Consider the following 26752-nt stretch of genomic DNA (forward strand, 5'->3'; position numbering starts at 1 on the left):
CACTCTCCTGTTCTGTTCTGTCGTTTTGTCTCCAGCACAATGTAACAACTGGGCACGAACCCAAACACTCCAAAAGACCCATACCGGCCAACGAGGGACACCAAACAGAAGAGGAGGAAGAGAGAGGAAACTGTATCCCTGCTGTGAGATTGTGTTCATATGCTCAAATAATGCATGTCAACATCAGTGACAAAGTGCATTATAAATGTATCCTTTGCCACTCTTACTGTAGATTTTACATAATATAAAAACATTTATCATCTTTTATTAAATTCTCCAACCACTACAGCATAATAATCTATACAAATCTACATGATTTGGTTTTGTTTGTACACTTGCTGTTAAAGCATGTCAGTCAACACACACACGCCTCTAATCTGCTCACTGTACAGTGGGTAGTTGAGAGGATCAGTAGTGTGCGACTGCATATTTCTGCAGAGAGACATTATTTCTTCCCTCAGTTCCTCCTGGCAGAGATCTGAGTGTTTGACCTTTTTAAAATGCAAAGCGATTCTTCTACTCCAGAGAGTGAACGGGAGGCTCATGATTGTGCTACTAAATTTGAGGGACTTAATGCAGTAACTCACACAGAGAGGGAGAGCTGTTCTGCACCTGCCGGAGTCTTGACTTGGTTACGGGGGGATACAATAACACCTCCAAGGGTTATGTTAATCTTTAAAGGCGGGTTATTCTTATTCTGCTCCACTCTTTACCTCATTTGAATGAATATTTCACTGCAACCTTGAATCAGTCTCTCATGCTTAAATCACCTCATTGCATAGCATTTCCTATTACTTGTGCGTACTATAAAACATGGTTGCTAATATCAAAATAAACCATCCATTCAAGCCCATACATTCATCCATCTATTCATCAGACTAGTCTATTCAAATTCAAAATAACCTTGTATAAATCACTGAGGATAACCCGACACATCATGTCTTTGATTTTAAATTAACATTTCACAATATTTTGGTCACATCTCTCCTCCCTCTTGAGGATGAAAAGTACAGCTAATTTAACATCTCTACCAGAGGACTTAACTGACGCTAAAAAGTAGAGAGTGTGTTAAATTGAGAATTTAACAACTCACGACACGCTCTACATGTGGGATATTGTAATTAGCAGCTCATGGGAGTGTAATTTCCATGTGATATAATGTCAGATTTTATGCCATTGTTCTCTACATATGTCCCTCCTTCACTAAGTGCACATATACTGCAGCTTTTTGAGATGGCAAAATGTCTTAAACAACCACTCTGACTGCACTCACATCTAATTATATTTCAGCACATTAATGCTTCTTCCAGCCTTTAAAAGACTCAGGGTTGCCTTCATTGCCTTATATTTATGCCTTCGATAGAATGCAAATGAGGCAGATTTGCCCCTCTGACTGGAGAATAAGTGTGAAAACAGTTAATTAGACTCGTCGCAAGGTTGTTTTTGTTTCCTCCTACAGCAGGAAATAGAATACTGTGAATGCGAGAGTTTCCAAGGCTGACTTTATGTAATCTGTAGATAAAGTATGTAATGGAGCTGAAAGCAGGAAGTTATACAGTCATATCCAGAAATAACAGTGGTCTCCACAGTATACTGTGAAATCAGATTTAGGCTAAATGTCACTTTTGTTTCAGCAACACTCATCTCTCCCAATTAAGATGACACAGTCAAATTTGTTGGAGATATTTTTTTATCCTATTCCTGAATTAATGACCTCCTTTGTGCAAAGAAGCAGACTATGTGTGGTGCGTGTGGTCCAGCTGCTAATCTTTAAATTGTAGAGTAGATTTATGCATATTACCTAATGAGATTACGCTGTGATGTTGTGGCTATGAAGGAGCAGCACTGTGTGGATGGAAGTATGAGGTGGAGCTGCTTGAGTAGTGATGAAACAGTTGGTAATATCGAACACATACTGTAAGCTGCTGTGAAGACCTGTAGATGTGTTTCTGAGGAGAGAAGCGTTCGTTCTTGTCTCTGCATTGTTGCGACTTATCCTAAAAAAATGTTAGATCAACAATAGACTGCTTGACAGGCGCTTAAGCAGATTTCTCATTCTGACATAGAAAGGAACCATTTTAATGTAATAGTGTAAAATTTTAATATTCTCGGGACATAACAGTCCATTGTCAGCATGTATTGGACACAGGCACAGAGTGAACTGATCAGATTTTTAAGGTCAAAGGTCAAACAAAGACAAACAAGGCATTGCATTCATTCTAGTTTTGCCATTTAATTGCAGCTATGGTTTCCTTCATATAAACTGCACTATGAACTCCTCTCTCCCTGCATACTTGTTCTCCCTCTGGTGAGATACTTTCACACACTGCTGCTTGTAGGTCTTTGTTTACAACCAGCCTAATGTAATTATTCTCACCACCTACACGCAAATTAGCATGCAATCTGTGTCGGAGGTTTCAAAACTACATGGAGGAATCTGATTTGGTGGAAGGGGGTAGGTCTGATCTTCATGAGGCAGTGGATTTTTGGATGCACACACACACATGTATGCCATACAAAGGCAGACACACACCTACCTGACTGAGCTTTAGCAGAGAGGGAACTCTTATCTCCTCTGAACAAACTCTTCCAGTGATGGGAATGTTCTCAGGATGCTATCTAGTCCTCTGTGGAAATGAGATAGCCAGCCACCTTTATCGCCACCCTCAGACTCTGGAGAGCCCCTGACCATTACTGCAGCAAGGACCACGGAGCTGCCAGGGGACACTAACCAACTAGCTGCAGGAGGAAAAAAAACTGCCAGGGAATTGGAAGCGCTGCAAGATGAATGACTGACAGCAGATTGGAAAGAGTCTCATAGTTTGGGCGTAAATTCACCTTCTAGCCCTGAGAGTCAACTCGAAGGCGGTTTTGGACTTTAACAGTTGGACCAAATGTTTGAACAAGATAAAATGTAGAAAGGTCATACTGTGAACCTTGACATCTTATTAAAAACAGATACGAGGACAACCGAGGAGGCTACACATTAGTAATAATTGGCAAAAGAATAAACAGAAAGTAAAACTCTTTGAGGTTTACCCACAGCATCTCCATAGCAACTCTGTTTCAAGTCTCATCTTTAATGAATAGATATTGGACAAAATGCTCAACTTAATACTGTCACAGCAGATGCCGAACGTGACACGAGAGGAAAAGAAAAGGAGGGATTTTGTCTGACAAAAAGTGATTTCGCTGCACAGAACATGTCAAATCAGCGCAGCAGCCTTTTTGAAAAGAAACACACACACTCACACACTCACAAGCAGACACACAATGTACCATGGCAACACAAATCTTCCCTCTGTTGCTGTTATTTTGACTGTCTGGCAAATCCACCTCTTGTTTTCAAAGCATTTTTTCTCTAACAGGTGCAAAACCTCTCAACTCAACACATCAAAGAGACACATGCACCTGTGAATAAATCACAGCAAATGGTAAGAATCCAGACTAGGGCCTCCTAACACCAAAGAGGTAGGATTCAAAGTGTCTGATTTAATATTCATGAAGTGCAAGGCTTTGGTGGTTCAATGCTTGTTTACTGAGATGTGTCTTTTGTCCTTGGGAGAAGGTTTGATATTCCACCAAGCAACTGTATTTACATACACTCACAGGCTTGCCACAACATGATATAACACATCCACAAATCTTGCTCAAACATGGCAGTACACAACCACACACTAACTCAATATTGACACACTATTTCACTATTGATCCCGGCTTCCTAGACAGGATTCACCTTTATGTTTCCTGCAGCAGAATCCCCCCGCACGATCGGACCATGGAGTGATGCAGGCAGATCTGGTGGATCATTTTGAGCCGTGGTTGGTCGCTGACATCCTGCAGGGTCTTGGCGTCGACCACCATTAGAGTTTTTCCTATTGTAAATAATAAAAAAGTCATAAAAAAGTGAGAAACATTACTATGACAGCATTGGTGTAAAGAACTATAACACACATTTAAAGTATGTTAAGTATGTATGTTGTGTGTCCACCTTGCCATCACTACTGTTTCTTCTTTGATATCAATGCATCTGGGTCAGAGCCCTTTCAATCTAGTACATCTAGTAATTGAGTACAAACCAAACATCATTGTGAAGAAGAACATAAAAGAACATATTATAAACCTTTAGCAACATCTGTGCCACTTTAATCCATTATAAAAGAAAAGCTCTCTTTTATTGACATCAGCCTATTTCATAATAAAGATGATCATAACAGCTGTAAATCAATACAGACAATGTGTTGACGAACACATAAGGAGCAGATGAGCAGAAATGAGTCAGCATATTGTTGTTATTATTATTTTTTTTTTTTTGATGGTGCCTATATTTGGATTATATTTGGATTATGCACATCAAATCTGACTCACTCTCTCTCTTATATACAGTGTGTACAAACAATACCCAATAGTGACGGCACACTACATAGAACTGGAAAAGACTTTCCATACATTTGGTTCACAATCAAATAAGACACTGGCTACATTTCCTTGTAGTATGTGCTCAGCTACATTGGCGCTTCAGAGCAAAAGCATCAGGCTAAGCAGTGTCAGTCATTTGTTGTCACTGACTGTCCTCTATAGGTGTATTAGTGGCACTATAGGTCAGCCGTGTTAATGCTAATGCATCAGTGTCATGATGGAACATGAGAAAATATGTCGTAAGGAGGCTCATCTAGGGTGCTCCAAAGGTCAAAGGTCAGAAGTTCAATTCCTGTTTCCCTCCACAATCTCTGTCATACCAAAGAGTTCTTACCTAATTTTTAAGTATCAAAAGCCATGCTGCTGTTCTCACAGAGCTGATGAGTTTCTGATTATGAAGTGTCGGTGGCTGTCTGTGCAGAGGAGTCGTTCAAGTTGTGGCAGGTCCAAAGTAAAGTGTAGTCTGCGAAGTGCATCCGCAGGGACGGAGGTGCCAGACAGGCAGACTGTTGAACACAGGCACAGGTGTTTGTCTTTAATGAGCACTTCTTGTCCCTCTCGTCAGCCACACAGCAGAGTTTTATGTTCTTTTTTTAGATCCAGCTACTAAAAATGTATAATGCAAATATTTTCAATATAAATCAGCTGAATAGGGCATACATGATGAACTCAAGTCCACATTACGTCCTACACTTAATCTTCCTGATTTTCTCTAAGCTGTTCAAAGTGCAGTGGGCTCCTACAGCGTTTTTGTTTTACACTTTTCCTGAGTCAATCGCCACTTGTACAATAGGCTTCTGTCAATGACATGGCAACGATAGGGTTAAAATAAATTTGATAACCATAAAAAGTTTGACCGTTAGAATTCCTTTGACTCGGTCTGTATGCACCTGCATCAAGGGATCCGTTTTTTTTTTTTGGCAGTGATGTGTGAGACAATCTCAAAGTGAAATCACAAAGGGCCACAGTTCCACACGGCTGTCTCACAGCATCCTAAAACCTGTGAGATCTACTTCACCTTTTCAAAGTGAAACAAACTCTTACAAGGTTGGCGCTAGATGTGGATCAGCTAATTACAACAGCTGAAAGGAAAGCTTGTGAGAAAAACCATCTCCCCCGTGGGTACTTTAAAGAAAGAAGGCAGCTGGTCAGAACGTACTCTGGAGAAAACATCAGCTATTGGAGAGAGTGGACGGGGATACTCTTCTCTTAAGTGCTTTTCTCTGAGCAGTGTTCTTGGTTGCTTGCTCCCACGCTTCCCTCCACTCCCTCTCTTACTCACACACACACACACACCCTTCCCTCTCATCCTCAGGGGTGAAACAAACACGCGCATTATGACTCAAATCAAGCTAAATTTATTTCACATGCTCTAATTTACTGTCTTCATGTTGATATGCATTGAACAAAAATAGCTGGATTGTTTTTCTAATTATTCTCTCACAGAGTATATGCACATTACACAGGGGGTTTTAGTTATCATGTTTCTCACTACTTTAAAATATCTGTCAGACCAAACTGTACAGTAACCATATAGACCTGCTGCCCTCTGCTGGCAGAGCTGTGAATTACAAACAGTTCTTAGAGGCACCCTTAATTAATCACAACCATCCACGATGTTGTTGCTGCTTCTATTATTCATGCACTCATGAATAATGCCCTAACATGTACTTCTTTGTAGTAACACTTAAGTATACAATGCTTGACTCTGACATTGAACACCAATCCAAAGGATGTGTTAATCGTGTACCTGGAGCTACAGCATATTCTAAGTGAGCTTCACAGTCTGGTAATTGACAAAACTCCAGGCACTGTGTTTCAGACTGAGTGTGAGATTGACATACCTGAGTCTGTAAGAACACCTTCAATTTATCTCTGAATACTCAACCGAATTGCATTATGGGTAAGTTAGAACTACCTTCTGACAGCAGCAAGTCTGACACGTATGCCTGATAATGAATGTGCACAGGTTTTTGTTCTAGCTTCTTATAAATGTAAAACACATCACAGCTATTAGAACAGCTATTATTCGACATTTATAAAAATCTGTTTTTAAATAAAAGTCCTTATAGCTGTTATTTTTCTCAGTGAAAATGTAAAGACATCACATTTACTAGCTAACTAATGATTTTTTTATTTTTTTACCTAAAGCAGGTAAATTATGGAAATCTCAGCCTCCTCTGCCTTCATATTTTCTCCAACATATGTCGTTCCACAGTATGATGAACAAGAGTGATTTTTGTAGACAAGATTAAATTATGTATAAATAATTTGTGTGAAATTGTATCCAAATACAATAACTGCACATTACAAATGCAGGCAAGATGGACCAACTAAATGGATTATAAGCAAGTTCTCTGTATTTGTATTAGTATTTGTAGTTCTTTATTTGAGCTTCTCTGGACTCTCTGTTCTTCCAGTGATGCCATCAGTAAATGTCATACATGTAGGAGTATATCAGAGTCTGAAAGGTGCAGAGTGGTTGGCAGCTGCCAGAACTTCTAAGGTGTCTGAGAGGTCAGAGTCATGTCGCCCAAACCACATGAATTGCTCCCCTGCCTGTGCCAAAGCTGCTTCCGCAGACCTTTGCTGGTGATTATGGGGGAACCGCCGAGTACTGGTTGGAACATCATCAGCCGCCTTCGCTATGAAGTCAGCCTGGTAGGCTGAGAGATTCCCTCTGGGCTCTTCTGCGCTAATCTCAGCTCCTCTGTGATCCAGGGAGAAATGGGAGATGTGCTCTCTAGGATGGTCAGGAACTTTCCTCCGTCCCACACCCTGAAGTCACAAATAAAGCTTACATTAAGGAAGTTCTATGGTTGACGATGAAGTGTGTTGGGATCTACTCTTTCTGAGGCTTATTCTAAACAGACAAACCAATGTCCAAACCAATTATGTTTTATAATTTATAACATGTTAATCACCTATGATACCAATATCATAGGTGATTAACATGTTATAAATTATAAAACATAATGTTCTTAATTTATGCCAATACATAATCCAGCAAAATAATGATGTACTGAATACATACTCACCGTAGAGAAGATGCAGATGTCCTCTTTTAAGGCATGCTTGTTGTCGTGGTCTGAACCTGGATACTGTCTGGATTTCTGGGAAGCAGCATTAGGAAAGACAACTAAAAACCAATGCTTTGATATGAGTGCATAGAAATCTTTCAGGCCTTTATCAAGGACTGTAAGTGGGAACCAGATAAGACTTCTCTCTACACCTGCTGTGTTTTCCATTTAGGGTAGCGCTCAAAGTGGAGAGCCTGAGGCAGAGATGACTTTACTTGAGTCAGCATGGCTCCAGTGCTTGTGCAAGTCTCACGAGTCTTGGTCTTACTTTCTGGTGAATCTGGATGAGCAAACTGAGAAGAAAAACAGAAAAAAGTCAGTTACAGTCACAACTTGTGGCAGACCTCTGGTATGTGTTAACTCTGTGAACGTGTGGATGACTGTCTGCAATAATACATCCCGTCTCCCGGTGTTTAATGTGCGCGTCCAGTCACTGTAACGCAGTGATCAATACTGGGATTAGTTTGCATCGCCACCTTTTGGACAGACACTCTCCTCTGTGCGCACAGAGGGGGTTCTTGCACAGCAAAAAGTTTAATAGAAAAAGTTCTGCCCGGGCCATGTGTCCGCGAGAGCTGCAGAACAGGCGCTCCGAGAGAAAAATGACGTCATTTTGTGGACGGAACGCCGGCAGCGAGGAGCGAGTTCTCTGTTCTCGTGGAGTATGGATCCAGCTTTATGATTTGTAGTAATCATTTGAAGGCTTTAATCATTTAAAGGCTAAAGTAATAGTAATAAGTAATTTAAAGTAATCATTTAAAGGCTTTCTTACCCATTTCCCATCATTGCTCATTGAAGAATAACGTTTTCCACCTTTTACCATTTTAAATAGAGTTTGAAGATCCTCCAACACACACACACAGACACACACACACACACTGTCCAACTTAACAACTAATGCAAACCCTGGTGACTATGGAAACACACAGTAAACAAACAACCTGAAGTGAAATCTGATCCCAGTTTGGATCTCCCCATGGAGATGTAGAGCTGGAATTTCAACAGTAAAAAAACAATAAAATATTAAATAAAACATAAAACAAACAAGTAATAATCATAATATTTAACTTTCCAGTGTATACATTTGTTTATTATTATTTTTAGCTACAATTCTACAGAACAGTTTAGTTTGTTGAAAGACACCAAACAAGCAAAAAACAACAACAAAAAGATTACAAGTTTCTTTATTTTTCTACAATTTTTAAGAAAAACAACAAACAAACAGCAAATATTAAAGTGGGAGGCTCTGGATTTTAATAAAAACTCATTATTTTAAAAAACATGCTTCAAAAGGTCCCAGCTTGTTGATTGCTTTATATTTTAAACATTAGCAAGGTCAATGTTTTAACACTTTAAATTATAGAAGGAGTCTTTAAGGAGAATGAAGTCCACATTTGACAAGTGTAGTTTAGAATAACTGAAAAATACAAATGTCAATTAACAAATTAAACAAAGTCTAAATGATGTTTTCAGAATACAGTGTATCTGTACATTAAATAAAATAGATAAATAAGTATTTGTCCGAACATTTGCATCATCGTCTGGTGTTCCTGCAGGGGAGTATTAGGTTGGCTCTAAGCTGGGTTTAGAGTGTCTCTGGTGCACATCTGTTGTGTTATTGATCCCTGAGGAATAGACAACACATTACAAAAATGGGTTTCTGGTTATATTCGGCACAGGTTTGTCATACATTTCAAATAAACTGTTTGTTTAAAACTGACAAACTGCCAATACATATGCACAATTGTTGGCAGAGACTTTTCTAACCAAAAGAGGTTCATCATCAGGCTTTAACCTTTTCACCAAGATGAAGATGAGCTCTGGTCACCATTTTGACAGTGATGGTGATGATGATGAAGATGTCAAGCTTACTGAGATATTCATCTACCTACCTAGGGGTACTAATAAAGTCACCTGACCCTCAACTTGAATATGTAACAAAGTCTAAAGTTTGAGTTTCATCAGTGTTGTTGGTGCTTCATTGATTGATCACTTTATCAATTGACCATTACGATACTCATTGTGACCTCCTTAATTGAGGAGGTAATATCATTGCCATTGTTGTGTACCCACTCCACTATGTATTAATATTTAGAAGAGATTGTTTCCTACCCTGAATGACTGATGGAGGCGTTTCTGTAGTACTCATGGAGCTTGTCACTATGGGAACACATTCTTTGACCATTTCCCTCTGGAAGTGCTTCTTCAGCTGTTTGGCCAAATGTTGCCACCTAATTAAAAAAGAAATAATACCAGACAATTATAAAATCTGAATAAAGTGAGAAAAACTCACACAGAGATCACACATTCATCTACCTTTCCTGTGTGTCGTTGTATTTATTAAGCCTGTCAGCCTCCTCCTTCTTCTCCTCCATCCATCGCTGCACGAGTCGTTCTTTCTCGGTCCAAACCTGCGTCAGTGCTTCGTGGAGTCTTTTGTTCTCAATACGCAGGGCGGCTAACTCTTTGGACTGAGACTCTGCTGTGAACTCAATTTCTGACAGGGTCGCCTTCAGGGTGTTGCTCCCTTTAGCCAGAGAAAGTGCCTCTTGGCGGTATTGGGACACTCTAAAACAGACAGGAAATGGTCATTTGCTGCTTTGTGATAGTAGAGTTATGTCAGACGGTGCATGCAACAAGGATTCAAGCCTCTGCAGTTTAGGAAGGGACTGATGATGGTGCCAAAATAAAACTCAGTTTACATATAGAAGCTTTGGGTGTCTCTTTGTTGCCGTGCATGCAATCCTCTTAAACATAAAATCCTCATGATATAATAACATTACCGTGACTGCCAGTACTGAAGTTCAGCCTCTTTCAGGTACAGGACTGAGGTCAGATCTGAGACTGTCTGAGACAACTGAGAGGACAAAACAGAGAATTAATTAATGATCAAAGATGGTTGGAATACTATTAATGACCATGGCACAGGTTTAAAAGCACCTATAGCTCCCAATAAGGATATAACGTCTGAGATTTATTGCACTTAATGTGCAATCTGTTGTTGAGACTACTTCTTCATCCTCATTAACCAACCTTCTCCTCCAGGTGTTCACTCTCTCTCAGCTGCAGCTGAAGAAGTCTAGTGTTTTTTCCAACTTCAACTCCACCTCGATCTAAACTGTAAATAAAGACCGCTTAAACTAAAATTAACTCTGAAATAACACAGTCAAAGTCAGCTGAAATTCTGCATTTCCAACCTCTTAGACTGATCTTCCAGAATCTGTTTGCGGATTTCAAACATTTCCTCCAGCTGAGACACTGAAAGAGAGCAGACAGATCTGCTTTAGAGTAACACAGTAATGTGTTTTAGTGTGTGACAGTGTCATCAGCCTTACAGCTCGTAAAAACGCCAACAAACGGGAGTTTCTCTCTGTGGTCTCTCTGCTGCAGCCCAGCGCGCACGTGACTTTTCCAGGTTTCCATTGTTGTTAAAAGTAATTCCGGTCACGCTGCATAAAAATGTATAAAATGTCCTAAAGCAGCGAAGAGACGATGTTTTTACCAGGTCCAAGACGAGGCAGTTGCAGCCATCAGCACAAAAAAATGAACTCCCCACAGCAAAGTTTCACAGCTCCTCCCCGTCCAATCAGAAGCTCGTATTCTCCTGCGGGAATTCTGACCCGACATGCCATAACAATATAACAACAACAACAACAACAACAACAACAACAACAATAACAACAACAACAACAATAATAATAATAATAATAATAATAAAACTACAAAGTCAATAATAAAACTACAAAGTCCCATAAAAAATCTAAACCTTCTAATAGAATAAGTACATTTCACAATAAAAGTCTAAAAATAAAAGAGAACGTGCTCAACTCTTCCAGAAAGAACTTTTAGAACTACTTCCGGTTCACGTGTTTTTTTTTCCTCAAAATAAATTATTGTAGTAAAATGTTCATAATAAATCAACACTCCATGATGTACCGCCTTAAATTGTGTTTTTGTATAATTGTGTAATATTCTGAGACATTTTATCGTATACACAAGATAATAAATGAGTTTAATGAGGTGAGTTCGTTTTACCGTGAAACCGGAAGTTGTGCTAACGTGTGATCTGTAAACAGACCGACTGGATGGAAATAGGAGAAGCTACGGGCTTGTGTAACATATTAAGTAGACAACGGTTAGAAATTAATGTTAAGAACGAAACAGCCGCGCTTGTGAGTGTCCTTTAACTGTCATTTAACAACCGCGTTGTGTAATTACACTTTTTTACAGCTCATCGAGTCAGCGGTGCTATTTGGAGGGGCTAGCTTGTCAAGCTAGCAAAGTAATCAGTAACAACGTAGAACTTTATCGACGTAATTGACATATGTCACTCGTCACTAAGCAAATGTATGGCGTGCTCGCGGTTTGCCCAAAGCGTAGATATGTTGTGTAGTTGTTGAGAAATCGCCTGGATTAAGCTATTGTGTGTCCAGTATGAGCGCATCGGCTGGTGACAGAGAACCTGGGACTCCTCTGGATAACGCAAAGGAGGAAACCAGCGGTCCTACCTGCTCAGGAGAAAACGGCAAACATGTGAGTACCCAGGCTGAGCAGAGAGCAAGGAGCAACTTCAGCAGCAAGGACCATTGTTTATGAACGACAAAGCCACTGTCGACTGTCACAGTTATCATTATACTAGGGGTGTCCAAACTTTTTTCGGGGAGGGCCAGATTCGATAATGCGAAAGTCTCCGAGGGCCAACAGTCCCCGATGTCATTATTTTAAACAATAAAAAATGTGTATGCTGTTTTGTAACATATTACATCTTACACAGCAAACAAAATAACATCGTAGCATTCAGATGAACAGATCAGAAAATGTTCTGAATATACAGCATAAATTTAAAACATTCAGAAACTGTGTGGTTGTGATAACAGAGCAACAGGCAAGTTACTGACTCTACTGTGAAGGTGATATCTGATCATATGTGGCCTGGTTTAGGAGCAGCAGACATCAGTAAAATGTCAGGTAGACTAGGTGGGAGTCATTTAGTGCTGATCTCAAAGGGTCTGGTAATTTAAACGCAGGTTGATAGCAGGTTGTATGCAGAAGCATGTTTAGTCTCATAGTGAATTGTGTCGAAGTGCTGAACCGGTGTTTTGCACCTTCGGTGCCCTCTGCAGAGCTGGAACCAACAACCAAGCCCTGCAGCACTGCGTGACGCACCACGATGCAGACAGAGAGGGAGTGATAATGTTCTGCTCAGAGAATCATGATGCAAACATTACACAATAAGTTAAAAACAAAAATAAGAATTGCCTGTTGATTTTGTATGATTTATGATTGTATGATATGTTTGGCTGGCGGGCCAAAAATAACACATTTTAAGATAGAAGCCACGGGCCATAGAAAATCCGGCCGTAGTTTGGACACCCCTGCATTATACTATCACCAACTGTCTAATCAATAATTTGTGATACTTTATGATTTTCTGATTTTTCAGGACTCTGCCATATGTTCAGGCGTCAGTGAAATAAAGAGCCGCGCCGTGGTTAAATACTCTGCTGCCCCACCTCCTGCCAGCTATGCCCTCCTGCAGGAGAAGACAGACCTGAAGCTGCCACCTGCCAACTGGCTGAGAGAAAACCCCCAGCTGGGCAGTGCTGGTACCACCTTACTAGGTTCCAGCAGCAAGAGCAAACCTTTTTCCAGGTATAACATGAGTAAAAAAAACAATATTTGTTGGTTTATGTTAACATGAAGCCATGTTGGTCTCAATAGAGAATATTGAAACGCTGTTTGATTGTTGCTGCCCCCTTAAGAGACAGGTCTAGCCGAAACACATTTACTTGCCCTTTTTATAGATATTGTGAATACTGCATTTAGCTTAAGTTTGTATTTGAAATGCACAATTTGTGTTATCTTTTCATATCAAATGGGTTTTGGTCTGAATGTCACGAACTGAGTAGTGCTCCCTGGTCTGTCCACATTAGACAAAGGTTGTAACAACTCCATCAATTCTGCTTTTGTCACTGATGTTACAAAAAGGGATTTAAATGAGTCACAGCTAACTTGACACTCATATTATGCTTATCAGTAGATAAATGATATATACAGCAAATAAGCAGATGGCTTAAGGCACCATTTTTGACTGCCTCCTGTCAGTTTGGAAACACTCTGGACATTACATTTTTCTTTGTTTTGCAGTTTTGGGATGGCCTATGACTTTATCGATTGCATCGGGGATGATGTTGACGTGGTGTCAGACTCTGAGGTTTGTGGAGCTGTTACAAAAGCTGTTCCCTTCTTTGTTTCTGCACATGTCCATACAGCCAATGGTAACGCTATTTCTTCCACTTTCAGAACATCAAAAAACTTTTGAAGATTCCCTACAGTAAGTCCCACGTCAGCATGGCTGTTCACCGTGTGGGGAGGACGCTGCTTTTAGATGAACTGGACATTCAAGAACTCTTCATGAGATCCTCTCAGGTACAATGGGAGATATTCTAGACATTTTATTCTCTTGACTGCATGTTCGAACCTGCCCTTTAAATGTTTTTGTGATGCATGTGTTGCAGACAGGAGATTGGACGTGGTTGAAGGATTTCTACCAGCGGCTAATAGATCAGAAATGGCAGAGAAAAAAGAAAAGCAAAGAGCATTGGTATCAGAAAGCAATCTTGTCGAAGTTCCTCTATTACAGGTGAGCGTTTTACATTTTTTTGAATGAGTGAGGTTAGGAGTCAGGTTACACTTATAGTCCTACAACATAACAACTTCTGTACTTCCTGTAGTATTAATGGAGACGGGGCTGCAGAGCCTGTTTCCGAAAACCTGAACGAAGGCGAGGAGGAGAACGGGGCTCAGGAGTTCTGCTCATCATGGCCTACAGCCTTTACCAGCACTGACGCAGAAGAAACGGACTCTACCAAACAGGTAGCTTGAGAAGCGATTAATTTACTCTTGGTGTTTTGAATATTAAAAAGTTAAACACTGATGCTGTTGAAACTTCAGGAGAGTGTTTCGGTGGACAGCCAGTTTGCTCTGGGTCAAGTAACATCTGTACCTAAAGAGCAAAACCTCCCTACACTGTTCAATGAAGGAGAGAACAGTCAGGTAGCACAATTTTTTACCTTACCTTTAATACTACAACATGCAGTATGTATGCACACATATTAATATATTTTCCATGTCATTGGTTTGACAGGGTTTAAGGAATGATTTTGTGCGAAACATCATGTGGACGTTTGAGGATATCCACATGCTGGTGGGATCCAACATGCCGATTTTTGGTGGTGGACGATATCCTGCCGTCAGTTTGAGACTCAGGTTGGAACTTTTTTCCCCCTAGACAGGAACTGACATTAACACTCATTTAGAGGCATAATGTTAACGTGATTATGCATTTTAATTGTATTCTGTTGCCTTCTGTTGGGTGTCTGTGTCGCCAGATAATGTGAATTAATCTACACACATAATGGAATAGAAAATAATGGGGTTATATTACAGTATAGCCATGGAATATGCACTGTGATAACAGCTGCTAAAATTGCTTTTGTTAGGTTTCATTTAGTTTAGCTGACCTCAGGAGGTGAACCAGAAATGTAATTTTGTATGCTGCGACTTCATCAGAATTACACGTCACTCTGCTACATTAACACCCAGTGTTCTCCCTCTGCCTATTTTTTTCAGGGACAACAACAAACCAATCAACATCTTGACAGGGATAGACTACTGGCTTGACAATCTGATGTGTAATGTCCCAGAACTTGTCATGTGTTTTCACGTCAATGGCATTGTTCAGGTAAATGACTTCTTGTGTTTGCCCAGCACTGCAGTGTGTACTATTATCTGTTTGATAGTTAATTTTCACAGTAGAAGAAGAGACAATATTTTCTCTTGTTATTAACTATAGTAGCAAAAAAATCATTTAAAGTCCATGCATACTATGACACATGGTTTGCTGAAGCTAATGCAAATTAAGCCATACAGATAATGGAATAGAACTCCATCAAAAAAACTACACGCCTGTTGCACAGGCTTCCATATAAGATAATCTGATTACATTCTGGAACACCTATCCTCTGACATTTGCATACTAATGAATACACATTTAAACTGGAACTGGTGGAACTACCGCACTTAAGACTTCTGGTATACTGAAGCATGGTAGTATAAAAATATTTCCTAATGATTCATTTGATTTTTTAAAACATCAGCAAGCAATCTTGGATTTAAAAAGAACTGAGAATATACATAAGATGTAGGAGCCTCTGACAGTTTACTCAGAGTAAAGTTCCTCCTTCTGTTGTGGTTTTTCCTGCAGAAATATGAGATGATAAAAACAGAGGACATCCCTCACCTGGAGAAATCAACTTTCTCAACAAGAGTGGTCAAAGACATCGCCCAAAATATCCTCTCCTTCCTTAAGTCCAACTGCACCAAAGAGGGTCACACTTACTGGCTTTTCAAAGGTGGGAAGAAAGCTACCAGAAATGTTAAAGTCTTTGTATCAAGGCAGAACTTGACATTATTGTTTGTTGAATTCACAGCTAGTGGAAGTGACATTGTGAAGCTTTATGATCTCACTACTCTGTGTGAAGAAGCTGAAGAAGACAAATGTCAAAATCCCTTCACTCTGCCCGTTGCTGTGCTACTGTACAAGTAAGCATGAGGGAAGATAATTTTGGTGTTATTGGACACCTGGAGTTCTTTTTTTTACAATAAAAAATGTTTTATTATTAATGCCAAAAATATTTCTCTAGAGTGGCCAGTAACCTGATGCTAAAGGCGAGGCAAAACCGAAAGCACTACTGCACAATCAGAACTCTGCTCTTGAACTGCGTCAAACTTCTCGATCAGGAGAGGCATTCTCAGGTAAGTTTTTTTATATTTATATCTATATCTAGACAGTGGAGGGAATATGTGAAACCACTCAAATAAATCTGAAAATACAACAGCTCTGATTGGTCTTGACTCCGGTCTTGATCGCCTCTGTCTCCTGTCTCTTCAGATCATCGCCTCAGCCCACTACATGCTGTCAGAGCTGTTCCAGCTCGATGAGCCTCTGGAAGAAGATGGAGGGGAGTCGCTGCGGGCCGGTGGCTCAGAGGACAGCTACAGTGACGAAGACAGAGAGGACGAGGAGGAGGAGGAGGATGAGGATCTGACAGAGGATAGTTATGATAATGGCTCCTACAGTAACCGCTCCAACCAGCAGGATGATAGTAAAGCAGTGGCTGTGATCCGCTCTGTAGGGGAGCTGTCCGTCCCAGAGAAATACAAATACACATACCAGATCAGAGTGAGTGACACCTTTTCCTCTTGACACAGACAAAGTGAAATACAGTATATATGGTGAATATAAACACAAAAACATCTTACCTCTTTAATCCCTGCAGCCAAGTTGTGCTTTTCCTGTTTCTCAAGACAAAGAGGAGAGATGCAGACACGTCCTGAGCTACGTACTGAAGGCAAGTTTATCTTTGATATTTATGTTTATGTTCATACTATGATAAAAACATAATGAACATTTTCAGAGCCATCTAAAGGCATTCCTCTTGTCTGCTGTATTTAAGGGGAACTCAAACGCAGCTGTTGAGAGAATTGCTGTAATTGAGCATAGCGTTAATTTAGTGAGCAGATTCTCTCCTTCGCATCTGACCTGAAAAATTAGAGTTAAAGCAGATGGATTCTTTTTGACTAAACATGTCTGGTTACATCTTACAAATTGCCTCAAATTATGTTAGCACCTGATTCTGAAATCTACAAGCTGAAACAATGTAGTGTTAACAAGAAATTAGCCTGTTCTCTTTCTGCTATCATAACTGATACTGCTTATTTTAATAAATGGCTGCTCAACAATGTACAGGGGTTGAAGGCAGTGGACAGCAGCATCAAGAAGGAGAGCGATCTCCCAGCTGCAGACCCAAACACACCCATTCCTCTCAAATATGAAGACAGAAGTGCCAACGGCACCTGTGCTGCAGAGAAAGGCATCGCTCTACTACTGGAAAGAGGTCAGTCTCTGATACAATATAACAGCCAATGTAATAACAGCAGAACAGAGTTAAGTTCATGTGTGTCTTTCTTTATATTTTCATAAACAGTGGGGCCGTTGCAGGCGGATCAGAAGCACCCAACACGCTCAGGGATGATCCCCGGCTCCTGGCAGCATCGCATGAAGCTGCAGCTCTTCCTAAAAGCCTCAAAGGCCTATTACGTCCTTTCAGATGCAGGCACTAATTTGTTGAAGTATGGACGAGCCCTACGCTACATCAAACTATCTCTGCAGTGCTATGGTAAGAGCTTTGTGGAACCATTTACAAAGAGGTACAACTACATATATAATGTTCTTCTTCTGTCCAGATGCCTATTGTTCAGTGAGTGGCACATTGCACCCACATGTGCTGCAGTTTAACAGCCAGTGCCTCTCGCTGTGTGGGGATATCCAGCTGATGTTGGCCCAAAACGCCAACAACAGGGCCGCTTACCTGGAGGAGTACAACTATCAGACCAAAGAGGACCAGGAGATCTTGCACAGCCTCCACAGAGAGAGCAGCTGTCAGGGTCAGTCAGTCTGCAGTTCTCAACATTCACAGTAGAAGCATGCTGTTCTCCTAAAATCAAGTTTTTGTGCTCATTATTTGTCATTTTTTTTAACCCACCAGCCTTCAATATGGCAACAGATCTGGCCATGGACCCAGAGTACCAGCTGATCATCAGCTGTAAGTGCTATGAGGCAGCGTATGAGCTGCTTGTCTCTCGGGCTTTGAAAGATCACTCCTCTGATCAGCTGGCTCAGGTTCTCAAGAGGCTCGGAAACATCCGCAATGAGATTGGTGTCTACTACATGAACCAGGCAGCAGCCATGCAGACAGAGAAAGAAGGTACAGACCAATTCCAAGTGTACAGGAAACTTTATAATGACATTATAATATAGTCTCTTGTTTCCTTTCTAGTGAAGACGTCGGTGTCCATCGCAGAGCAGGAGATGTGGAAAAAGAGTTTTTCCTTCTTTGAGAAAGGAATGAAGAACTTTGAAGCCATTGGAGACAACACCAACACAGCCTTACTGCTGTGCAATACAGGCAGGCTGATGAGAATCTGTGCTCAGGCTCACTGCGCCATCGCTGCTGACCAGAACAGAGGAGAGTTCTCACCTGAAGAGGCCCTTTACTACAACAAGGTGCCACCTCAAACTTTGCTCTTTGCTCTTTTGCAAAATTTGCTCTGCTGCTGTCAAATCCTTTCTGTTCATATTAGTAATACATTTGTAACTGTAGGCCATAGATTACTACTTACGGGCGATGAAGACGCTGGCGAGCAGAGAGAGCCACCCAGCCGTGTGGGACAGTGTAAACTGGGAGTTGTCCACTACCTACTTCACCCTGGCAACGCTTCTTCAGGACTACGCCCCACTGTCAAGGAAGGCCCAGGAGCAGGTGGGTTAAAAAACACTTAATTCACTTTTTCATGATCATGTGTTGTTTTACATCAGTAGCTTTGTATTATATTTGCATCCTTTTAGATTGAGCGGGAGGTGACTGAGGCGATGATGAAGTCTCTGAAGTACTGCGACCTACAGACTGAGTCGGCTCGTCAGCCGCTCTACCAGTACAGAGCAGCCACTATCCACCACCGCTTGGCCTCTATGTACCACAGCTGCTTTCGCAACCAGGTAGGAAACGATGTTAAATGATCTTCGAAGGTTGAAAGGGCATATTTTATTTCTAAACCTAACCTATAGAGATGGAAAGTGATAGAAGTGTTCCTGGGTGTACCTGTGTGTAACAGGTGGGTGATGAACACCTGAGGAAGCAGCATCGAAGTCTGGCAGAGCTTCACTACAGCAAAGCTGTCAGTTTATTCCTCAGCCTTAAAGACGCACCCTGTGAGCTGCTGCGCACGCTGCTGGAGAGGGTGGCCTTTGCTGAGTTCACTATGGCAGGTGAGACCCTTGAAAGAGCCGGAGAGCACGGTTACTATTTTTGTTTTAGAGCTTCTTGATAATGTTCTGTGTTTCTGCAGGTCAGAGCAGCAGCACAGCCAAACTAAAGAGCCTGACTGGAGCAATTGAGATCATGACAGAAACACGCCATGCTTTCCAGCTAATTCATAAAGAGCTGCAGGAGGAGCAGGCAGGGGTACGACTCAGAACAACAGATGGGGAAATGTTCTTTACGCTCACACTGTAACCTACATAGTCTTTTCCTTTCACTTCTTGTCCTGCAGCTGAGTGAATCCGACACAGCTGAATCAGCAGAGTCTCCCGAGGGGGCCTGTGGCCCTGCATCAGGACTCAACCTCCAGGAAGTGATGAAGCTAATTGGAGTGTTTGAGCCGAGTTTCTCCTTCCTGCTGCTGCAGGTGATCAAACTGATGACAACAACAAAACGTAAACCGAGGTGAGCCAGAAACTTAAACCCTGCTGCAGCTCTGTTTACCTAAAACAGATACTTTCACAGTGCTCACTCTGACCTGTTTATTTGCGTGTGTTACAGCAATAAGGATGAGGAGCTGTTGAAAACCTACAAGAATGTTTACTCAAAGCTGCTGCGTGCTGAGAAGAGTGCCCCTCTGCTCAGCCGTGTCGAGCTCTACATCGAGCTCCTGCAGCAGCTGATTACCCAAACAGGAAGTGACAACACAGGTACACTTAAACCTTAACAACGAAGATCCTCAAAAAGGAAGACGTCTCAAATAAGCTGTGACAGACACACCTGGTTATTAACAGGCAGAATTACCATTTAAAAGATATTTACACCTACTGCGCCTTTAAAATGAGCTCATCTTTTTCTAACATTTGCATCCAGGTTTTGAAGAGTTGTACATTCAGAAGATACTAATTTTCTAATGGGATAAATCTCCTATGTGTATCACCTGGGTTGACTCATTTTTACAATAATGTCTCTGGGTCATATTTAAAAAATAAACAGAATAAGTAGCAAAAAGTATTACATTTGTAAAAAAAATGGAAATGATATCATCTGAGGTTGATGTAGGAAGTGTGTTATGTTTTCATTTTTTCTCTATTTAACATATGGCCCTTTTACGCCTTTGAACATTTGTTTCCATGCCTTGTACTGATCTGGTATTATCATTCTGCACATAGGGGGTTGATAAGAGATTAATCAGTTGGTGTTTTTGATATTCAATAATACCAATACTGTTGTGAATAAAATGTAAAAAGTACAACTGATCACCAACAGCCTGAACTCTGCTACAACACGTTTTTTTGCTTTCAAGAAAAATTGTGTGCAATAGTTGGCAACATTTAATGCAAACCTAAGAGGCTGCTTAGTCCACAGTGCTGTATGTATGTATAAATGTGAGTTTATCAGCATGGTTTGCTGTGAGATGGGAATAAAAGGTTTTTGAGTTTTACACACACTGCATCTCTGGGTTTTGTCCATCTGATTAACCCTTGCTGAAATAGAGGTCTTTGGGTAATAAACATACCAGACAAATATCTCACACAGTTTTTGAATTCTGCTGGGTGACGCTGTACCCTGTGGGCTTGTGGCAGCGGTCCTTGTTGCCGGGGTCACTGAGAAATGGGGGACGTGATGTTTTCAATGCGGTGTCCGTGAACTGGGTCACCCTGTTGTTACTGAGCTGTATCCACACCAGATGGAGCTGCAGGCATGTCCAAACTGTCCCCGCACCTCATTAATCAGGCCAGACCCCTCCGTGCTTTGGGTGACCGACTGAAGGTAAGATGTAGAAAAGTAAAGCCACAGAGAGGACGACTGAATGTAAATTTTAAAGCTCACAGGAGCAGAATTCAAAATAATGAATTAGGCTGTTTAAATGAAGGAGATTTAAAAGTTTAAACTCAATTTCTCAGATTATAGATTTGCTCACCTCCTGAATCCCTTCAATAGGATTATGATGAATCCTACTGGCCCCAATAATTTATATAAGTGTAATAATATTGATGTTTAACACAACTAAAGACTGACATATTGATTAAACTTTGAGAATGTGGGGAAAACCCCCCTCAGCAAATGTAGATGTGGGTTAATGAGGGCCCACCTTTTTTCAAGCTTTGATAGAAGGGGGCCCCACAGCCCGGTCTTCAAATAAAAAAATGTTATTCTCCAAATGATCTTGCATAAAAACTGTTGTTTTTATTTCATATATTAGCAGTTTTTTAGTTTGTAAAACTATTCGAACATAAATACAAAAGATGTCTATTGCCATAAAAAGTTGCCAAATTTGGGTTGAAGAGAACTGACTAAAAAACAAAACACTAATGCAGTGAGTTAAATCCTGGCAGTATAGTGCAAAAAGTCCTATCAGTCATTTCACCGTCACTGTATGACACAGCGGTCAGATGTGTGGTCCTCCTGATGTCCCCCCTGTGTTGTTGGAGGTTTCTCCTCTTGGTGCTGAGATGCTCTGTGGGTCAAAATGTTCTGGAGAATGTCTTTGCTCTCACTGGATGGTAGATTGTAGAAAAAGTATTGCGGTGCCATCTGAATGAACCTACGAGATGAGATAGAATTTGAATTTTGTTTTTTAATCTGGTTTAGTTAGAGCGACAGCCCCTTTGAGTGCTGGCTCTAGGCAAGACCATGGTACAACACCAGCCATCCGGCTAGTCAGAGCGCTCCCCTCCCTCCCCTGACCCGTTACAGCCCTCTGCTCTGTAACATGTCCGTAGCTTGGACTTTGTATTGACCATCTTAAATCTTATTTTCCGCAGATTAACTCCTCACCACTCTCCATGCTCTGCTCAGCTGCTCTGACTCAAGTTTAATCTCATAACCCACAGGGTTTGCATCGGGATCCGCAAATGTCTTGGACTCTCTACCTGCAGCAGCGCCCCCTATGGCGCCCTATGTGACCTATGGCCTATGTCGGCTCTGGCCCCTTTTGCTGGAGAGAAGATTTACAATACATTTGCTGCTCACATTATAAGTTGAGAGCACGACAAAGACTACAGAGCTTTCTCTTCCTCTCCATTAAGCTGCAGCTCCACATTCCCAGAGATCAGTGCAGTCCATAATCCCCCCCCTTGCAGACTAGCAGATACTGGAGAACAGGATTATAATACCTCCATCCACAACCAGCACGACTAGTCTCTGCTGAACTGAACTGAGGCTTTACATATGGTTCAGAAGTGAAGGGGAATGCGTCTGATTAATTTTAAGCCTCTTCAAGTGTGAAGGTATGAGAGGTGAGGGGGCATCTGCGGGGTGGTTTTTAATCAACCAGAGACTCCAGTCCACTAATGCAAATGCAAAACATGTAAAGAACAAAATGTGAACAAAGCTGAGACTTACTCCTCTGGTGTTATGTGTGTTACGGTGCGGAGGCAGTTGTCCTCAGAGAAGGAGTGCTCATGGAACAGCACCCACTCTGGCAGGCCCAGTTTGGGGCTCTTGGCGCCGTATCCAGACAGAGGATGGATCTGTGCCACATGCTTATTGGTCAGAATGAAATAATTCCCTGATCCGTCCACATCACGAGCCACCTGAGGGGAAACCAGAGTCAGAGCCAATTTGAATGCATCTAACTTTTGTTTTTACTTTAAATAGTTTACAATTAAAAAGCAAAGACATTAAAAGTCTTCCAGTATCTGACCTGCATGAAGAAACCTGCAAGCAGGGCTCTCTTGATGTTAAGGGTGTTGGTTCGGGAGCCGAAGGCGGGCACAGAGATGGGCAGCTCGATCCTCTTCAAAGTGTCTGTGAGCTCAGTACGAACGGTGTCCGCCATCAGCAGGGCGGCGTGGTTCAGGTGGAAATCTTGACACCACTTCTCCACATTACAGTCTAGCAAAAGTAGAGTACATGTCATAAAAAATGCATCATTACTGTAGCAAATAAAAGCTCTGATGATGTTGTGAAGCTCACATGGATCCTGCTGGCTGTGTTTAAAGGCCTTGTAGATATTGATGAGGGTGAAGTGGTCTCCCTCTGGGTGCTGGAACTTCATGTGGCAGTGGGTCGCTTCTGGCTTCAGCTCAACAGAGGGAACCAGGAAGCAGGATGGAGCTGAAACACAAACACATTCAGAGGTTACTCTGTTGTGTGTCTACATTTGAAGTCAAACACCAGCCCAGCACGTGTTACCTGTTAGCATGGCAGCTACGATGACCACCTCGCTGACACAGTCAAACTCGCAGGAGGCGAGCAAGGTCTTGGCCATCTGGGGTCCCAAAGGGAACTCAGACATGATGATTCCCATCTCAGACAGGTTACCATCGTTATCCAGAGCCGCTAAGTAGTCCAGCTCCTCCAAAGCCTGCATTAGTCCCGCAGGATCTGTGGTAGCAAGGTTGTTAATAAACTTAGAATCCATGCAGAGAAGTACAGAACACAAATGTGATGTCTAGTATTTAAACTGGGGGATTATTAACTACACACAAATACTAATTCTGTTTATGGGCCATTTTTCTGTTACCCTGCAGCCTGTATTCCAAAGTGGCGACCCACTGAAACAATCCCGCAGTATTCTGGCACCCTGGTGGGAGTGCTCCGAGTGAATGGGCAGCAGCAGATTAGGATTTTATAATCCTCACCAACATCTGCCATGTGTCACTATGTAAAAGACTTTCATGGTACAAATGAGATTGTTTTTGTGCAGTTTTCATGTTTGTTGGTGAACAAAACAAGGAAACACACATAAGTATTAAACCTTTGATGCTCTCCCTCGCATGTCTAATCAGCTAATGGGAGGCTCAGTGTGTGTGTGTGTGTTTGTGTTACTGGGGATGAATAAATCTGGAGGAACAAAAGCACATGGAAGCAGGTCAGCGCTAACAGGATGCTCTGAGAACAGGAGCTGTCAGTTCAGCTGCGGCACGCCTCACTGACTTCCAATAAAAAAAATAAAATTAAAAAAAAAGTCTGGAAACAAAAGGAACAAACTGACTGAACCCAAAACTTTGTGTTTGTCTATCAAATGTTTATGTAAATGTTACCTGGCCTGTCGATGAAGTCACAGTGGCCCAGTCCTGCGATCTCCATCCTCTTTAAGAACAGCACTGTGGATGTGATGTCAGACTCCACAATGTGAGGCTGTGTCTGAGCAGGGAGCTGTTTCTCCTTTGGGTACAGACAGAAACACCTCCCTGCAAGATGGAACGATCGTTTTTAGACGAGTTAGCTGCAGCAAAGTTAAATAACAGTTTGAAGTCTCACCTGTGGGACTGGCCAGCTGTCTACGACTCTCGGTTTGACCTCTGCTGATTGGCCGAATGATGACGGAGTTTGTTCTGATCCTGGGGTTGTAGACCTACAACAACATCATTTATTAATCCTTAGAATGGCAGAGATTTGTGATTTGACTGTCAAATTATTTTATTCTTCTTACATATCTTTTCTCTAGGCCGGCATCAATGACAAAACCTATGGAGCTAACAGCCCAGAAGAACTCCTCGTTCGGGCTGGATGTGAGGAACACTCTGCGTGTCCGGCCTGTCTCCTCTCCGAGGACTGGTAGATTCCCAGGATGACCAGGGTGCACAGCCACCGGCAGCAGCTCCCCTAGATCAGGAGGTAAGTTGTGCCCCTCATGACACAGGATGTCACAGCCTAGATCTATCTCCTGGTAAGTAGTAAACAGAGAGGTGATATCAGACGTCTCTTCAGCCGTCTGTTCCCATCATTCGTGTGCTGCTTTTTACCTGTGTTGTCACCAGAAACACCACCACATCTCCCTCTTCTTTAGAGTGATGGATCTCCAGCACCAGACGCAGAGCAGAACAAAAGTAGCCGTCTCCCGAGCTGCTGTACGCCACCTCCCCTGCTCCAGGGCTGTCCAGGTGAATCACAGGCAGCGCTGTCCCGGTGAAGTGGGCCAGCTGCTTGGGGCTGGGTTCAGTGGCTGTGAGGAGGACCACTCGCAGCTCTGGCCTCTGTAGGGCGATGTCCTTCAGCAGACCCTGGAGGACGTCCGTGGCTACAGTCCTCTGGTGGGCCTGGTCTATGATCACTACAGCGTAGCGCTCCAGCAAAGGGTCCGACATCATCTCTCTGAGGAGCATGTCATCTGTGCAGTACCTGTGGAGGGAGCAAGGATTTAAATTCCAAACCTGTTCATATAAAAAGAATTCAAATTAAACTGCATCAAAAGACTGGATAACAGCTCCATGTGCTGCCATGTTGAGGAAATGCATTAACGGCGTTTGTGTAATTACTCTCACTGCCAGAGGGGGGAGACAAAACTTTCACATTGTAGCTTTAAAATAATAGCCTGAAGTAAATCCTGTAAAGGGTGAAACAGTATACATTCTTTCAGAGTGGCATGTTAATGAAAGACTCTGTCAGCTCAGTGCCTATTAGTTTGATTTACTCTAATAATTAGGAGTGCCTGTTTATCTCCTCTCCCTCCCCTCAGTGTGCGCAGTGCTTTTGTTCCCTGGCTAACTTATGAGCTAAGTGTGACATATGGGCAGACGGGGAGCCGGGCAGCTGTGGAGGAGCCCCTGAAAAGGGCCCCTCAAGCCTTTTGTTCACTTCTGTTTCTGTTGAGAGTAAGAAGAAGCGGGGGTGACTTCAGCAGTTGTGTGTCATGACTCTGCATTATTACAGCCCAGCACAGAGGACAGAAACCCATGTGAAAGTTTGAAACACACCTCAGGACTGTGTCATTGGCGCAGCATGTTTCCAAAGGGATGCTGTAGCCGACCTCGTGTCCGATGTTGACGTCCATCTCATCAGCCACTCTCAGGGCTAGATCCACAGCCTGCTGTGCGTGGACCTGTGTACAAACCACCATGCCATGCTGGAACTGGACTGACAGGCAGAATTCAGCACACCACTGAGGAATCTGTTTTAAAATAAGAGCCACAGAAGCTGATGTGCAGTATTTTCCATGGCAGTGAAATGTTAAGTGTTAAATATCACAGAGTACTCACTTGAGAGCTCCTTCCAGTTTTGGCAGAGCCGCTGACGACAACAAACTGTCCCTCAGCCAAAGTGTCCACGAATTCACACTTTGCTTTCCACACTGGCAGCTCTTTCCTTTCCTTCAGCAGATTGTAGAACCTGGAGGAATAAGGCAGCCCATCGAACTGATTGAGCTCCAGGATGTCATCATACTCTTTGTCTCCTTGACTCAAAGCTTCTGTGTCTAAACAGCAGGCGGGTTTCTCCTCAAAGTTATCCTCTCCAGTTAAACTGCTAACGTCCTGCGCCATCACAGCAGAGCCCCCGGTCTGACTTCATTTACTGAAATTAAGTTTGGAAAACTCCACACACACACACACGCTGCCTCTGCAACTGAAGCCAAATGAAAGGCTCACTAGGCGGCCAGCCCAGTGTTGTCATGTGGCCCACTAATCCCACAGTGTGGTCATC

General features: G+C 42.1%; 4 protein-coding genes across 4 annotated transcripts; 1 reads left to right on the plus strand and 3 right to left on the minus strand.

Moving 5' to 3' along the window:
- Nucleotides 1-6876: 6876 nt before the first annotated feature.
- Nucleotides 6877-8322, minus strand: tex36 (testis expressed 36). The gene is made up of 4 exons (XM_028424030.1): nt 8272-8322; nt 7652-7792; nt 7458-7532; nt 6877-7197 (listed from the first exon to the last, which is right to left on the minus strand). Exons 1-4 carry the CDS (start codon nt 8320-8322, stop codon nt 6877-6879), a joined length of 588 nt encoding a protein of 195 aa, XP_028279831.1.
- A 490-nt stretch (nt 8323-8812) lies between these two features.
- LOC114447578 (autophagy-related protein 16-1) lies at nt 8813-11045 on the minus strand. The gene is made up of 7 exons (XM_028423943.1): nt 10835-11045; nt 10697-10757; nt 10533-10617; nt 10283-10356; nt 9816-10067; nt 9612-9730; nt 8813-9124 (listed from the first exon to the last, which is right to left on the minus strand). The coding sequence occupies exons 1-7, from the start codon at nt 10920-10922 to the stop codon at nt 9063-9065; spliced, it is 741 nt and encodes a 246-aa protein (XP_028279744.1). The 5' UTR covers nt 10923-11045; the 3' UTR covers nt 8813-9062.
- A 478-nt stretch (nt 11046-11523) lies between these two features.
- edrf1 (erythroid differentiation regulatory factor 1) lies at nt 11524-20834 on the plus strand. The gene is made up of 25 exons (XM_028423786.1): nt 11524-12032; nt 12943-13151; nt 13647-13713; nt 13803-13928; nt 14018-14142; nt 14234-14375; nt 14454-14555; nt 14647-14768; nt 15132-15243; nt 15766-15913; nt 15992-16103; nt 16205-16316; nt 16453-16743; nt 16841-16912; nt 17311-17458; nt 17549-17740; nt 17808-18008; nt 18110-18328; nt 18401-18627; nt 18725-18883; nt 18970-19119; nt 19236-19389; nt 19470-19585; nt 19674-19846; nt 19943-20834. The coding sequence occupies exons 1-25, from the start codon at nt 11934-11936 to the stop codon at nt 20106-20108; spliced, it is 3744 nt and encodes a 1247-aa protein (XP_028279587.1). The 5' UTR covers nt 11524-11933; the 3' UTR covers nt 20109-20834.
- Nucleotides 20835-21754: 920 nt separating this feature from the next.
- Nucleotides 21755-26592, minus strand: LOC114447091 (putative pre-mRNA-splicing factor ATP-dependent RNA helicase DHX32). Its single transcript, XM_028423123.1, has 11 exons — nt 26311-26592; nt 26029-26222; nt 25078-25453; nt 24765-24998; nt 24593-24686; nt 24373-24522; nt 23522-23713; nt 23303-23443; nt 23031-23221; nt 22730-22920; nt 21755-21929 (listed from the first exon to the last, which is right to left on the minus strand). The coding sequence occupies exons 1-11, from the start codon at nt 26590-26592 to the stop codon at nt 21755-21757; spliced, it is 2220 nt and encodes a 739-aa protein (XP_028278924.1).
- Nucleotides 26593-26752: the final 160 nt, after the last annotated feature.

The sequence above is a fragment of the Parambassis ranga genome, chromosome 15 (assembly GCF_900634625.1).
Source record: "Parambassis ranga chromosome 15, fParRan2.1, whole genome shotgun sequence".
Lineage (NCBI taxonomy): Eukaryota > Metazoa > Chordata > Actinopteri > Ambassidae > Parambassis > Parambassis ranga.